The sequence below is a fragment of the Scophthalmus maximus genome, chromosome 5 (genome assembly GCF_022379125.1).
Source record: "Scophthalmus maximus strain ysfricsl-2021 chromosome 5, ASM2237912v1, whole genome shotgun sequence".
Classification (NCBI taxonomy): domain Eukaryota; kingdom Metazoa; phylum Chordata; class Actinopteri; order Pleuronectiformes; family Scophthalmidae; genus Scophthalmus; species Scophthalmus maximus.
Genome location: NC_061519.1, coordinates 13769004 through 13783920, shown reverse-complemented (window position 1 = coordinate 13783920; position 14917 = coordinate 13769004). Strand labels below are relative to the sequence as shown.

Below are 14917 nucleotides of genomic sequence, written 5' to 3'. Positions count from 1 at the left end.
GTGCCCTCTGCTGGACAGAATGTGAACTGTACAGGCTGAATCCGGTAATAATTGATGTCACCTGTAGATTTATTAAATCACATTAAAATATCAACCAGGTTTGCAAAAACTTCAATAATGATATCAAGTAATCCAACTTGCAGTCAAAACAGCACAGCAGATATCAACTCGCCCTCATGACAATTGGTCAAATTTAAACAAACTACTCGTTTCATTGGGCACAGAATTTTAAGAGCTTTGTTCATACTGAAGATGCTTCAAGAAATCCAAACTATTAAAAAGATTAAATTATCTATGGTTGTTGATATTTTCAAGGAGGCATCACTGATTATTTCACTTAGTAGGCATATCTAAGGTTTAATAGACTGGATTACAGTTCCACTATTTAGTATTGATTTTACTGGTAGTGCACCTACTTAAATTGATGACACTTCAATTTTGCCTCAATATTTACAGTGTGCATGCATGTTGCCCGTTTACTCTGACCACTACAGACAACCAAAAAACAACTGCACCACTCCAGTCAGACAAGTCAGCTGATAGTTGCAGCCCCAACAGATGACAGAAATCAAAAGTACATTTACTAGCAAATAAACACACTGGACTAACAGACTTTCATCTCAATAACCAAATTTATTTCAAAACAATCTGAACGAGTGAGATGTCGGCCATTGCAAGCAAAGCTTTTGGCGTCCTCGACTTCACTGCGCTGGATTGGAACCTCACATCTTCAGTGGGCAACTGTGGAGACAAGAGATCAGTCACAACCCATTTAGAAATAACGTCCAACAACAGTCTCTCAAAAGGTTCGGTGTAAAACAGAATAGAAACAAAAAACTAAAATGTGGACAACTTTGGGGAAGCGAGGGATTGTTTAGTATGAGATTTAATATTGTTAATCTGCCCTAGTTCTTGTGACCAAGCACTGCTCCGTTTATAACTCGGCCATCAGTCTCCTGCATGTCTGGTGTTTCAGGAGTAAATGAGTCCACATAGAAAACTGGACCACAGAACCAACCCTATACAATGGCATTGCTGAATTACTGTCAACTTCAAGTCAGCAAGTGTGCCTTTACATCGGTAGTAGGACAAAGCTCCTGATTCCACTCTGTTAGTTTAAGCCTGAAACGCATTTGTATCGCACTGCATTAAAGGAGTTGACACTTTAACTCACCTCCATGTACACAAATTGTAAGATATAGTGCAGTCCGATAAAACTACTGAGGCTAAACTTATGTGAAAAATTGTTACATGTTTATTGCAGTGTTGGACCATAAGATTGTTCAGGGGTCATAATGTCTGCTGGACATGTACTCAACCTGAAATTTGTTTGCAATAATGTGTAAGTTTAATTATAGCTGTCAGTAAAATTTGTATTATTCTGTTTGGTTAGTCTTTAAAATGTGAAAGAGACAAGTGTCTATTACACATCTGCAGAGCTCGATGCTACTTGCTGACATAACGTTGACAGTTAAATGGTGTCAACTGACAAACACGCTGAAGACAACCATCCATTAGTGAAACCAGGCCAAGACCTGACGGGAGTCGTGTGCCCTCACCTATCGCAGCCTCCTGGCTTCTCTTTCAGACTCCAGAAGTGTCAGCACATCTCCCTCCCTGACTGGGCCCTTCACGTTCCTGATGATGGAGCGGTTGCTGTCGTCCATGAACTCAACACGGACCTGCAGGTTAGAGATTACATTGAAAACACAAGATAAGGCTTTTTATGTGCCCACCAAGTCATTTACACTTACAACTGCTTACACCAGCAAGTTCTCAAATGTAACATTTTGCACCATCACCCTGTTTGTTATGATTACAAGTTGATTATCTTTAGGTTCTGGGCAGAAAAAACATGACCATATTCTCTTAGGAATATAGTGGCCATACTTTCTAATGTGTGAAATGGTTTGTACAATTTTAGGTTAGACACAAATAACCAATTGAGAAATTGCTTGCCCAAAATGTGGCTTACTGTGCTTAACTGACAACTTTATATGTTTGTTGATCTAATGAGCAGAGCTCAACTCCAATTCTATTGTCCGAGGAGAATTTAGTCTTCATCAGCCAAGTGGAACTCCGATCCAAGACGGTGTTGCTGCAGGGTTCACCACGTCAACTTTGATTATTATTCTGCAGGTTAACGGATTACTGACTGGACAGCTGACCTGCATGCCAATCATTCCAAATTATCTTATGAATCGGTCTGAACAAAACCAATAAATTGATAGATAAAAAATAATTGTGTATAGATCTTCCAAATATGAATTGTGCCCCACAAGTCTGGTGGAAACCAACGCACTTCTGTGTAACATTTTTTTCCTTAATTCATGGTTCTTGCACATGACAACATGCTGACCTTCCATTTACGTGCAACAGAAGTAAAAAAAGAAAAATACATACGCTAGACCCACAACAGTAGCTGGGCTGTTCAGTAAACTATGTGGACAGAGAGGGGCTGAACAAGAACACTGCGTGCACCAGACAAGACGACGACTCTAGCACGTTAGCCGTTAGCATTAGCATACCTGTGTACATTGTCCCTGGGAACCGGTTCTTCCGAGCACCTTGGTGACCTGAAGAAAAACAAACAAAACACACGTTAGTTGAGAACCGAGTCAAATGTTCCGTGGAGTGACCGCGCACGGTCCAGACCGGTCAGCACCGGGCGGTGAGGCGGCGGACTCGGGCACGGACAGGGCCTCCATGATGGAGCCGCGACAGACCGACCTGCCGTGCGCGAATCGCAGCTTGAAATTTGATTTAGCGTCGGTTTTTTTGGCACCGTATGTGACATTAATAGTTTATATAACCTCCTATCCGCCCGGTTTCGTTTATTTACGCAATATTGCGTGTTTTTCTTACTCTGGCGAGCTTGATCGGCTGCACGCGGCTGGCGTCCATGTTGTCAGGTTAGACCGGAAAGGAAGTCACGTGGTGCCGCGACGGCATATATCCCGGTGAAATGTTTTACTTTATTAAAGTTTGACGATTTTAAAAATCAAATTCTAATTATATTAGAACTATTTCCTAGACTTTATATAAATAAATAGCAAAATCGTTCGTTAACATTAAATCATTAACATTTTAAAAATATCGAAAGTCTTTTATTTTCGTATTTCCTTTTCCGCTAGTTTGGGAAATACCATTGATACAATGCTGGGTGGAAAACTGGGCCATACCATTTTCTCTCTCTCTCTGTTTATACGCCGAATGTAACTAATTAGAATTAATAGACCAAGATTAGTTCAAACAAATTTATTTTCATATATTTCTGTTTTGTCATATATTGAATTCTTGCAGTAATAATACATACTTTAGTAGCATAGTATACAGTTCTTTGCCCCCTCATGGATCACAGTCTATGACTAATGCGTTTAGTAAAATGCATACTTCTTTTTCTGATTTTGCAGCATTCACATTTTTCTACTTTCTACTAATTTTCATGTAAAAATTCAGTGAACTGGAATTTAAGCTATTAATCCAATTGATTTCTTTTTTCTCCCTAATTTAGTATTATGTTATCAAAACTACAGCTTATTTTGACTCGGATGGTCTCGATTTTGTAAAAGCTATTCATGCTATTGCGTTATTGCAAAGAGATTAATGCCAAACATTAATGAAAGATACAAGATACAATGTAAGATACTACAATGGCTTTCTTAAGAATATAAATGTAAAATGGTAAATAGACTGTATTTATATAGCGCTTTTCCAGTCATATAGACCACCCATTCACACACATGCAGACAGCGTTGATATTCACCGCGCTTTTTTCCAAACCATTTATACACATTCATACACTGCCGGATATGTATAGATATAAAGAAAAACAGAAAACGTTCTGCACAATATTTAATTCTGTTCACGTACACGCACGGAGGAACTATAGATGGGCCAAGAGAAATCTCTCCATAGCCATGTTAGCAATGCAACAGCCATCGCACTACTTCCTCTGCCTTGCCTGCTCTCTCAGAACTCAAAGCCTTAAATCACAAGACTAATCCTTGTGAGCAGTATTTTTAACTTGCGTTTGGATAGAAAGAACAGCAATAGGATTAGAGAATCAGTGAAGAGGCTGAATCCCTAACCCATGCAGTTGATCTTCTAGCATGCTGAGAGACGAGCACAGGAGCTCTTACTTTGTCTTTGTTTCAACCTGAAAGCTGAATTTCTTTTAAAGGACATCTTCGAGCTTAAATGGAGATCTTGTGGAATATTTCTGCTGTTGTTTTTCTCTGACTTGACTAACAGAACTTTTCTCTTGGTTCATCTTGTAAGAAGCTGTCACAATGGACAATATAAAGCCCAAGGTAAAAGTGCTGAAAAAGCGCCGTTCCAGTCTTTTTGCGACCATAAAACGGGATATGAGTTTCTCACAAAGCATTGAAGAACAGGGGTGTGAATTCCCCTTTTCACAGGACAGCTCGGTGAAACCATGGACTTCTATGGATAACCTTGATGCTCCTGATGAGAAAAAGGAAGCAGTTAAAGAAGAGAGGAAAGAGAAACCCAACCGAAGACTACCAAACATCGTCAACCTCAATGTGGGTGGAAGGGTGTTTCATATCCCGAAACATTTGGTCCTCCGACACCCTAAAACCAGGATTGGTGTCCTTGCCCTTTGTGACGATCCAGTCAAGCGTCTGACGCTCTGTGACGATTACAATGTCCAGATCAACGAGTTCTTTTTTGACCGAGACCCCACGTTTTTCCACTATATTTTCCGCTTTTACTGCAGTAACGTCTTGTGGGTGATGGATAGTCTTTGCCCTGTCAACTTTGAGGAAGAGTTGTCATTTTGGGGGCTGAAACTGAAGGACACTCCAAGGTGTGGTGCCAATACTTGATCAGGAGTATTCCCTTTGTGTATTGTGTAGCATAGTTTGTTACTGTTTGTGTATTTCAAGTGTCATTTTCAATAGTAGTTCTGAAATCTCCTCTTCTTCTGCTTAGGTGCTGCCGTATTTTGTTTGAGGAGAAAGTGGATGACATCCGAGACCAACTGAAGGTCAACAAGGAGCTAATTGATGAAATTAAACCACACCAGGATGATGAGGGATACAAGGCCATGTTTCTCGGAGGCTTCCGGAAGGCCCTCTGGGACTTGATGGAGAATCCCTACTCCTCACTTTCCGCCAAAGCCTTTGCTGTGTTCTCCAGTCTTTTTGTGCTTATCTCTATTGTTGCCATGACAATGAATACAGTGAAAGAACTCAGGGAGTACAAACTCGCCGGCAGAACCTACATGGAGTGGGTGGAGATCAGTTCCATCCTTTTCTTCACCTCTGAGTACTTTTTGAGATTATTCACCACATCCAACATCAAACATTTTGTGAAGAGCGCCCTCAACTTCGTTGACGTGGTGGCCGTTATGCCCTACTTCATCCAGATCCTTTTCGAGGCATTTGTTATAGATGCAGAGGACATGAGTGCTCAGGAAGATTTGAAGACCATGGCAAGGGTCAGTAAAATCAGCAAGGTGCTCAAGGTGGTCAAGCTGATGCGTATCTTCCGTATCCTGAAGCTTGCCCGTCATTCCACTGGCATGAGGGCATTTGGTTTCACTATCCGCCAGTGCTCCGAGCAGGTATGGAGGAATATTGAACAGAAACACGAAAATTACACACACACACACACACACACACACACACACACACACACACACACACACACACACACACACACACACACACACAAACACACAAATGGGAACACGTGTGTGACTCCCAAAAGAACAGCTATAATCATGATTTTTTGTAAATAACACTATGTTTGTAGTTTTCTCTGTGACCAAAAGCTGGTTAATACACTGTTGGTTTCATACTGGCAATTTGTTTGCTACGGAGCCGAAAAAGATTTAAGGAAACCTTCATGGGAAGCAAAGTAACACATAAAGGTTCATATGGATTTGCCAGTCATGTCATTAAGCTTAACGTTTTCATGTGATCTGATTGGTGATCCAAGATTTATAAATGTGTTGATTTCCGAAATATGAATGGCCACTGTTGTTGACATTTGCTCTTCTGTCTTTGTTCAGGTATGCTGTCTGTTTCTTTTCATTGCCATGGGCATCTTCACCTTCTCCGCTCTGATGCACTCTGTGGAGGTGGATCAGCCTGGTACACCATTCAGCAGCATACCAGATGCCTGGTGGTGGGCTGCGGTGAGTACAAAAAACTTCAGACTCCAGATAGGTTTGGCCCAAATACAATTGCATTTGGGGCTTTTTTGTTTCTGTCAAAACCTGCTATTTTAGTGACTTAATAATGAACTTAGATCAATCCAACTATTTAAAATATCAATGCAATGTTTTTCTATTTCTTAAATTTCCCCTTAACCTTGAATATATGATTAACTAATAAAAAACGGGATCAAGCCATGCTGGATGCAACGCAATCAACTCAAGTTGCACTCAACTGCATATTCATATAGTGCTAGGTAACACCTGAACTGCCTCCTCATGTTTTTATTATTAATTGAGCAAGAAATGGAGCTTTAAGCCTTTAGAGGATTTAACCAGCTCTTATGGCTGCAACGTTCTTCCGGATCAATTAACCTGGTTAGGGACCTTGCTAAGCTGTTCCGCTTGACAGTGCTGAAGAGACTGAGGAGAAGCTCGGTAAGGGGAGTGTCAGCATGATTAAGCAGTGTGCTGCATTTCAGGTGTCAAGGATTAGACCTACCGGGATTTGTTGCTGTCTGCCTAGACAGACCCAGACAAAAGTGCACAGGGCAGCGTACAGTTATGTTCTGTACAATTTTTTTTGTGGAGCTACCAAGCAATGCATTGATGATAAGATGGTATTTAAAGAGTCACAGTATAATATTAGTGTGAATAAATAGTTAACTAAACTGAGTTTGATATAAATCTCTCAAGCGGCAAAGACAAGATGCAGCATTTTTCATTCTAATGACTCACGATTATTGGCCATTTAACAGTACATGTGTCAGAATTTTTGTTTTTATTAGTCTGTACAGATGGGAAGAACCGACCAGTGTGGTCCCCTGAACTACACCAGCTCTGTCTTGTTCTCTGACACACTGTAAATCATAAATTATTAGCATCATTTGAAGGCAGAGCTCTTACAACAGGGTCAACATGGTGACCAAATGTGTGTTGTCTCACACGAAGCTAATTATTTTAGGGGTTTCACACATGTCACATCTTCACAACTACAGGATTTAGACAATAATGCAATTTAGATTCCAGTAGATTAACCCGTTTAAGAAAACTTTTGTGGTTGACCATGTGATTTTGTGTGAATATAAAGATAAAGATTCTCTTCTTTTATGAAATGGCATGGATGGGTGTTAGAACAAATCTGATACATAAGAAAACCTGAAAAGACCTTTCATTCTGTCATTAAATAACAATGGGATCTTAGTATAGTTTTTAAATTACCTATTTGACAAAGTAAAGACAAGTGATGCATTTTCCCTGATATTTATCGTGATGGTCAGAATAATCACATTAACACTTTTACAAAATTCTACTTTCTTCATTTACTAACAGGCCATGGTGTCATTGTACTGTATCATCAGCCTGATTCTCTGTGTTTCTTTCACTCTCATTAAGGACATTTTTAATTTTTTTTATCTGGAGGCAGCTGTCAACTTACATTTGTCTTATCCTCTATAATACGGTGTAATGCGTCTCGTTCGTGGCCAGACACAGTGATTGCATTCGAGAGATGGAAAGTGTTGCAGAACATTCCTGAGAATGTATTTAATCTTGCTCATTTGCAACTTGTAACACAGCCAATGATCAGTGCAGGAAACACTTATTGGATTCTCATAAAGCCACGTCCAAAAGACATTTTATGGCAGGATGAAAAGCACCACGAGGATTGGCCCTCTCTCTCTCTCTTTGGAGCAAAATAAGGCAAATTCCAATTATCTTTCCTGCCATGCTCAATATTTCTTCTTGTTAAATGTATCATCTAAAAATCCCCAAAACAAGCACAGTAGTCTTGAATATGTTGTGCCAATTCCTTTTTTAAATTTTCTTGTATAAATAGCTAAGCAAAGTACAGATCATGCATGTAAGATGGCTCATGTTAATCTTTTCTTTCTGCAGGTGAGCATCTCTACTGTGGGCTACGGAGATGTCGTTCCTATCTCCTATCTTGGCCGCTGTGTGGCGTTTGGCTGCATCTCGTTTGGCATCATCCTCAATGGCATGCCCATCTCCATTCTCTTCAACAAGTTCTCTGACTACTACGCCAAACTGAAGGAGCAGGAGTACACATATTCGAACACCGAACGCTCCTTCCAGCTCAAGAAACGCCTGAGGCGCAAGTTCGACAAGTGCTTCGAACCCCAGCCAGATGAATCCGAGGATGAGGTACACTATCGGCCCAATGGGAGGCAAGCTGTCCACGGGAGCGAGGACTGAGAGAAGCTGCAGTGTTGGACACTCGCTAACCCTAAATGGCCTTATCACCCATGGGTCAAGAAAGTGTAAGACCCCATCTGCCTCCAACTACGAGTCTATGTGATTTAAGATAAACAGTCTAAGCTGGGTAAATGGAGGCAACAGCAAGTTGAGATAAGCTTTAAGCCTAGGCTTTACAGTAGTTGCTGTTTGCACGCAATGGGTGATGACTCTGTCAAATGCTGTTTCCAAGAATAAAAAGTGGCTGCAACTTATTCTGAGCTTACAGAAATAGATGTTTGACACAAGGAGGTCAAGTAGCAACATTATTAATGTTTGAAGGGGAGGGATGCTTGTGAAAAATTATTTTCATTGGGAGTGCTATCAATGAACTGTTTTGGACAACCATGTGTCCTCTTACATTTTAATCTACATTCCTGATACACAACACACACCATACGTTTGATTTCAGTTTTCTGTGGGATTTGGGCTGTAGTCACTGTCTTCCACTTTTTAAAAATGAAATACGAATGGGGGTCAAAATCATGAGTGTAATTTTGTTGTGAAGGTCAATTATGTTTAGTGCTATTTTGGTCAGACTGAGAATCTGATCAGGGCAATCAATGAGGTGCTCACAAGCCCATTTCATTCATGACAGAGGTTAGTTTGTTTCTGATATAGGTCTCTCAAGCTGGAAAATTATGATACGAGACAATGATGCTTATCATTGTCATCCAGTGTTTGGCACAAACCCCAGCAGGGAGTGAGAGCTGAGCTGCATGTTCTTACACCACAGATGTCAGGATCCAGCTTGGCCCATACCTCCAGTAGAACGGTCCCTGCACTGTGCTGCTGGCGGTGTTTTGCTCATTAGACCACTTCCTGTCCTGGACAGCAGTTCTTCAAAGACCAGAGGTACAGTAGGCAAATATATTATCTCATCCAAAACATATTTTTTGTGTTGTGTTGGCTACTCAATGCCATGCACAAAGACGGCAGGTTTTGTAGTAGTTTTGCTGGGTGCATTGGTTTTTAAAGAAGCCCCTACCGCATCCACTGATTCACATACTCTTTCAAACTGTGCTGTGGTCGTGTTGTGCCTCTGGTCATGAAATTACCCGTTGCACCTGCATTCTGTAGCAAATACCGTGCCATGACAGCAAATACATGACTACGTGCTCAAATACAGGCTGGTAAAATAACATAATCCTCTCCTCAAACCCATTCTCACATATAGTATCTGCTGTAAACAGGAACACAGGTTTTCAATATGTCTTCCACCCGTATTAAACATAATTAGAGACAGTTATGTATGTTCCATTCATTATTATCAGTATAACAATACAAATGCTTCCTTGTTTTCCTTTCAGTTTTCTGCAGGTACACAAAAATAGTTGTTGACGTATTAGATTTTGTCCACTAGTTACAGATGTGTCCAAGTTTTTATATTCTCTTTGGACAGTAGCCTAAGGGCGTCACTGTATGGGTGAAATCTATCAATTTTACACATCTTCATGAGCGATTGTAACTAAGGCGATAAAAGCTGCAATGATTGAAAAGTGCAAACAAAAGGAGTCAACGGAAGGACATTTTATGATATGTATTTATTTATACAGTCAATTCTTGTTATTTAATTCATGTCACTTCTTTTTCTGAGTTTATAAAACTTTGCAGAACACCGCAAAATGTTCATAATTTTTTTATTGTGCATAAAAACAAACCAAAAAAAAGTACAAATGTGACAAAGGCTGGAAACCATGTTGAACACAGATTTTATTATGTACTAAAATATATACTTCTCAATCCCAGCTAAAGTGAAAAAAAAAGATTTCCTGCTGAATAACAAAAGCCCCTTCCTTATAACACACTTGTATTATTATTCCTCTGTAAATACATAAAGGTATATAAACAGACGCTTGTCTCATTCTACTGATGAATGACGCTGCTTGTCTAATAGTGTTACAGGATAAGGTCATGTGAGTATTTCTGGCTGTCTGACTTTGAGTGAACAGATGGAGATGCATTAAAAAAGGGACGTCAGTGATAAGTACAGTGACACTGACAGATGCTCATAGACAGATGCTCATATAGAATATTAAGAAAAAGAAAATGATCAACAATTTGAAATCAAATCAATGTGTAAAAGGGAGAGTTGGCCTGACGGGGACAAAGGCAGATTTTGTTGTGTTTCATGTTCTTGAAAATGTGACCTAAAACCACACATGGGGGCAGCAACATGCCAGCTAGTGAGTTCAGTATAAACAGTAAAAGTCAGCACAACAGGGGATCTTCTTCATGGCAACATGTCAGGATCTCCTGCCATAAAACTCTCCATCGTGCTATGTCTGGTAAAAATGCTCATGTGGGTTCATAACTACCAGTGTAGTTTGATCCATTGATTATGTGCAAATATTAATTAGTGCAGCTTTAAAATTTACATCTTTAAATACAAATCAGACATTGAAACTGGAAACAGATGGTGAAACAAGTGAAACAAAAAACAGAAAAAAATGTGTTTTCAATGACAATTCACAGTGAACATGTTCCTGGATTATTATGGTCTATTATGGAGTCAGTGTTCCTGATGAGCCTACTAAAGTGTTGTTAGTTCAACAGATAATCTGGGTGCACTAACTTGATTATTGTGCTTTGGCTGAACCGCATCAACTTTAAACCCTTAAATCAAAAATTAGAATAAGACCCAGTGAGGCTAAAGGAATGAGTCAAGTTGGACCGCGTTTTGAGTTTTTAGCGCTTTGAGTTTCGTGAAAAGTGCTCCATAAATCCAATGTATTATTATTTTCATTAGGACTGAGCTGAGAGTAACAAACCAAACACTACTTACCAGTGAAATCGTCATTAGAGGTTAAAATGCCAAGCATAGCCAGAACTGCATTTCAGACATTTAAGTGCCACCTTTCACGTTTTTCATCAGCGCTGCAAATTTGAAACAGTCGTGTCTGGGCTATTTATGCGAACACAGTATGTCCTGGGGGTCAGCACGTGTGTGAACAGTTGCGTCAATGTCCTTGATATCTTTTCGCCAGTCGCACTGTGTTCTATTAGCTCCCATCCCTCAAGATGTGTCAAGATAATGTGCAAAAACATTCAAGGGAAATAGTTCACTGTAAAACACAATAAATAAGAAATAAACAAATTGAGAATATCTATAAACACAGAACTGTTAGAAATCCATCTTTTACTACTCAGACCTCTGTTGGGTTCCAGAGCCGTTGGATGTTCTCAAAAGTGTCACGGGAAAATAATTCACGGTATTTTTTTCATAATCTCTATTATGTTTTAAAACCGAGCTATAGGACCAGGTGCGTATCTCGGTGACAGTTTCGTCCTTGAGGAGACTTTGCATCACTGTCGTATTGAGAACTGGTTCAGGACATGCTTTTCCCTCACCAAGGCTGAATACGACCGAAGAACGTCTGGCCTCTGCATTTTTGGAAATTGCCACCATGGGTAACACAAATTGCCTATATAAACCCCTGAAGTCCCCTCAAAGTTATCACGGATCCTCATTTCGCTCCACACATCCGAACTCAGCTCTCATCAGCCCATCCCTTCAGTCGCTGCCTTTACTGACCGACTGAGGAGCCGCTACACATCACAAAATGCCAAAGTTGCCAGTGTCTCTGCTGGTCGTGCTTGCGGCTGCAGTGTGTGTGATTCATGCACAGGAGAGGTTTAAGATTTGTGGGAGAGATCTCATACGTCTGGCTATCTCCACCTGCGGTAGCTCCCGCCTAAGGCGAAGCGTCCTGGACGTAGAACCGGGCCAACATCAGGTCACTCCTCTCTGTAAGTACTTCATGTTACATTTCTCAGCTTTCTTGTGGTATTTGTGTTTTAACAAGAAGTACAGGACCCATGAGTCACCGTGTTCACTCCAAATGCAAAACCTTTAGATTTTCCTTTGGAGTTGTTTCCTGGTCTTCACATGTCTTTCCTTCTCCTCTGCACAGGGGACCATGATGCCTCCACAGAGGAGTTGTGGGCAACAGAGACTGATGAGGGCAACAAAGATGTCTTCTCCGTGGCTCCTCACCAGTACCCCCTGTCCTCTCGGATCAGACGAGCTTCTGGAAGAATATCTGATATCTGCTGCCATAAAGGATGCAGCATGAGAGAGCTGATACAGTTTTGCTAGATCTAGCACACTTAAAAAAAACTGCCTTGAAGAGTTGTGGCATGTGCCGCAAGTTTGTTTCAAGCGTGCTTTACTTAGTTGCCTAATTCTTGAGAAGTCAGATTCAATTATTTTGCTGTAGCTCCAATGGTGTGGCGTTATGGCAAACACTGCGCACCAGTAATTATAGATGTCATGTCAGGACAAATGATACAATCACAATGTACACAGGCTTTGCGAAGAGACTGTCGAATTGAAATGGTTCATTTTGTACTAAAATTATTTATTCTCTCTTCATCATTGTAGAAAAAAACATTTAATTGCAACCCTCACACTAGACTGCAATAAAGCTTTTGATGCCTATTCATGAAATCTTACTTGCCATCTGTGAATTCGCAGCTTTTTGGTAATTGTTTCCCAGCTTCTGTCAGTGCAAGGTCACAGTATTGGATTCCCACACTTTCAGAGTAACGGGTTTCTCGAGGGAAGTTTGCTAGTACTTCAAAGATTGACATTAGATGATGATCACATTGCAGTGAGTAATTACAGCAACATTATCAATATTAATTTTGAGTATTTCTGAATGCAAACATCGACACTTTGACAGTGCTTTGACATTTTAGTTGTAGGTCTGGGGCCTGTTGTCCATACAAATCAGCCAGCACTAATCAAAACTTGTCTGTTCTGCACTTTTTTAACACTGTGTGGTTATTTTTTTTTTTTTTTGATTTGGACAATTAAAGCTACAAAGAAATTAACCCTGAAACAACAAATGGCATAATTGGCAAATAGCTTTCATAAACTGTGCTTTTAAAGACACACACTTGACAGTGTGAGAGCAGTACTGGTGCTCTCTCTGATTGAACTAAATCAGATTGAGCGCCTTGGCTGAGGCATTCAGCTCTGAAATCTGTAACCCGGCCAGTTCCTCACACTTACGGGAGTGTAATTCTCTCAATGGATAATCAAATGTGTTGCTGATTATGTACCACTCTGTACTGCAGCCGTCCTAAATGACTCCTGATCGCAAGCGAAATCAGCCTACAGTGACTGATTGGTTAATTGGTTTTATTTGGGGAGGGATGGATTGTGTTGTGCGTACAATTAGTTTTTATGTAATTGGGTTCATTTGCTGCATTATCAGACATAATGCCCAGAGGTTCATGTTACATTTAGATCAAGTTGCAAGCAGAAAATGGGCAAATTAAATCAACAATTCCAAGAAACATTCAAAACATTTTGTTCAAATTATGGTGAAATAACACACCAAAATGCCAATTTGGATGGAAAGAGGGCGAGGGCAGGAAGTGGTTTGACATTTGCTGCAGTGACTGGTGTTAACCAGCAGAGAGCGACAGAGACCTGATTTTGAATGACTTAGTACAGACGCACTAACTGTACCTATCAGTTGACACCGGTGAGGAACTGGTTCATTGTATTTGTTTGAATTTCAGTGTTGCTGTCACAAGTTCAGTCACTCATTCCCGTTACCAATTTTTTTTTGACAGGACAGCTGTTTGTGTGGAGGGGGGAGAGAGAGTGAGTCGGAGTCCAGCCCGCGGTCGCTGCGGGAGGACTCGGGCCTCCGTACATGGGGCGCCGGGGAAGCCAAGTGAGCTATCCGCCGCCACATTCCTGCTGTGATATTCAGCCTCTCGACGCTCATTATTGTAAAACACTCAATCACCTCAGCGACCCTTGATCTCCCTGTGACAAGAGAAATGTGATCAGAGGACACTTCTAGGCCTCGGCCCATCATTATTAAGTATACCAACATGAGATGACAAGACAAGGCCTCTTTGATGGGCTTCTCCTCTCGCCTGGTTTGTCAACTGAAAAGCTGCTAAATTGAATAATGAAAATGAAATCAGAGCTTCTATCTGTCTTTCTATCACTTTGTGTCTAGTTCCAGTTAGCAGGAAAGCAGCAGGACACAGAATGGCAACTCCACTCAGTGCCAGCAGAGCAGCTACGCATACATGAGCACACAAACAAACACTCGGAGCACGCACACACACACGCATGCACGCACACACAAAGAGGAGCAAGCGAGAAAGAGAAAGAGAGAGTGGCCTGGTGGGTGTCAATTTGCATGTAAATTGAATGGCTCTCAGTGCTGGTTTGCAACAGTAAAAGTGTCAAGGCAAAAATTGGTGTGTATATATATATATATATGGTTCATGTTTTCCTGTGTATACTCTGCATGTGCTCTGCATAAATGGGTCGTGTGTGGGTGTGCAACACTGGGAGACCCATCTGACGTCTGTGTCTTACATTCTAACACACTTTTAATTGCGTTTTATTTTGTAACCAATGAGCACATGTGCGTATGGGAGCAGAAGTGACGATGATGACGGAAATGTCTGCTTCTGCGAGTCCATTATTGTCAGTGCTCCAGGCAT

General features: G+C 40.7%; 3 protein-coding genes across 3 annotated transcripts; 2 read left to right on the top strand and 1 right to left on the bottom strand.

The window, feature by feature from the left end:
• Positions 1-613: 613 nt before the first annotated feature.
• Positions 614-3012, bottom strand: rps28 (ribosomal protein S28). Its single transcript, XM_035634578.1, has 4 exons — positions 2866-3012; positions 2529-2576; positions 1560-1682; positions 614-741 (listed from the first exon to the last, which is right to left on the bottom strand). The coding sequence occupies exons 1-3, from the start codon at positions 2902-2904 to the stop codon at positions 1560-1562; spliced, it is 210 nt and encodes a 69-aa protein (XP_035490471.1). The 5' UTR covers positions 2905-3012; the 3' UTR covers positions 614-741.
• A 1033-nt stretch (positions 3013-4045) lies between these two features.
• Positions 4046-10310, top strand: si:rp71-39b20.4 (potassium voltage-gated channel subfamily V member 2). The gene is made up of 4 exons (XM_035635655.2): positions 4046-4831; positions 4957-5590; positions 6041-6166; positions 8081-10310. Exons 1-4 carry the CDS (start codon positions 4293-4295, stop codon positions 8396-8398), a joined length of 1617 nt encoding a protein of 538 aa, XP_035491548.1. The 5' UTR covers positions 4046-4292; the 3' UTR covers positions 8399-10310.
• A 1582-nt stretch (positions 10311-11892) lies between these two features.
• On the top strand, positions 11893-12887 carry LOC118310944 (insulin-like peptide INSL5). The gene is made up of 2 exons (XM_035634343.2): positions 11893-12187; positions 12352-12887. Exons 1-2 carry the CDS (start codon positions 12001-12003, stop codon positions 12534-12536), a joined length of 372 nt encoding a protein of 123 aa, XP_035490236.1. The 5' UTR covers positions 11893-12000; the 3' UTR covers positions 12537-12887.
• Positions 12888-14917: the final 2030 nt, after the last annotated feature.

What these genes read in the sequence shown, in the direction of transcription:
- rps28 (XM_035634578.1), bottom strand. Translation starts at nt 2,904, where the DNA reads ATGGACGCCAGCCGCGTGCAGCCGATCAAGCTCGCCAGA. An exon ending in AGCCGATCAAGCTCGCCAGA is followed by an intron (nt 2,577 to 2,865) that starts GTAAGAAAAACA and finishes GTTTTTCTTCAG; the next exon opens with GTCACCAAGGTGCTCGGAAG. An exon ending in CCCAGGGACAATGTACACAG is followed by an intron (nt 1,683 to 2,528) that starts GTATGCTAATGC and finishes TCTAACCTGCAG; the next exon opens with GTCCGTGTTGAGTTCATGGA.
- si:rp71-39b20.4 (XM_035635655.2), top strand. Translation starts at nt 4,293, where the DNA reads ATGGACAATATAAAGCCCAAGGTAAAAGTGCTGAAAAAGCGCCGTTCC. An exon ending in AAACTGAAGGACACTCCAAG is followed by an intron (nt 4,832 to 4,956) that starts GTGTGGTGCCAA and finishes TCTTCTGCTTAG; the next exon opens with GTGCTGCCGTATTTTGTTTG. An exon ending in ATGCCTGGTGGTGGGCTGCG is followed by an intron (nt 6,167 to 8,080) that starts GTGAGTACAAAA and finishes TTCTTTCTGCAG; the next exon opens with GTGAGCATCTCTACTGTGGG.
- LOC118310944 (XM_035634343.2), top strand. Translation starts at nt 12,001, where the DNA reads ATGCCAAAGTTGCCAGTGTCTCTGCTGGTCGTGCTTGCGGCTGCAGTG. An exon ending in ACATCAGGTCACTCCTCTCT is followed by an intron (nt 12,188 to 12,351) that starts GTAAGTACTTCA and finishes TCCTCTGCACAG; the next exon opens with GGGACCATGATGCCTCCACA.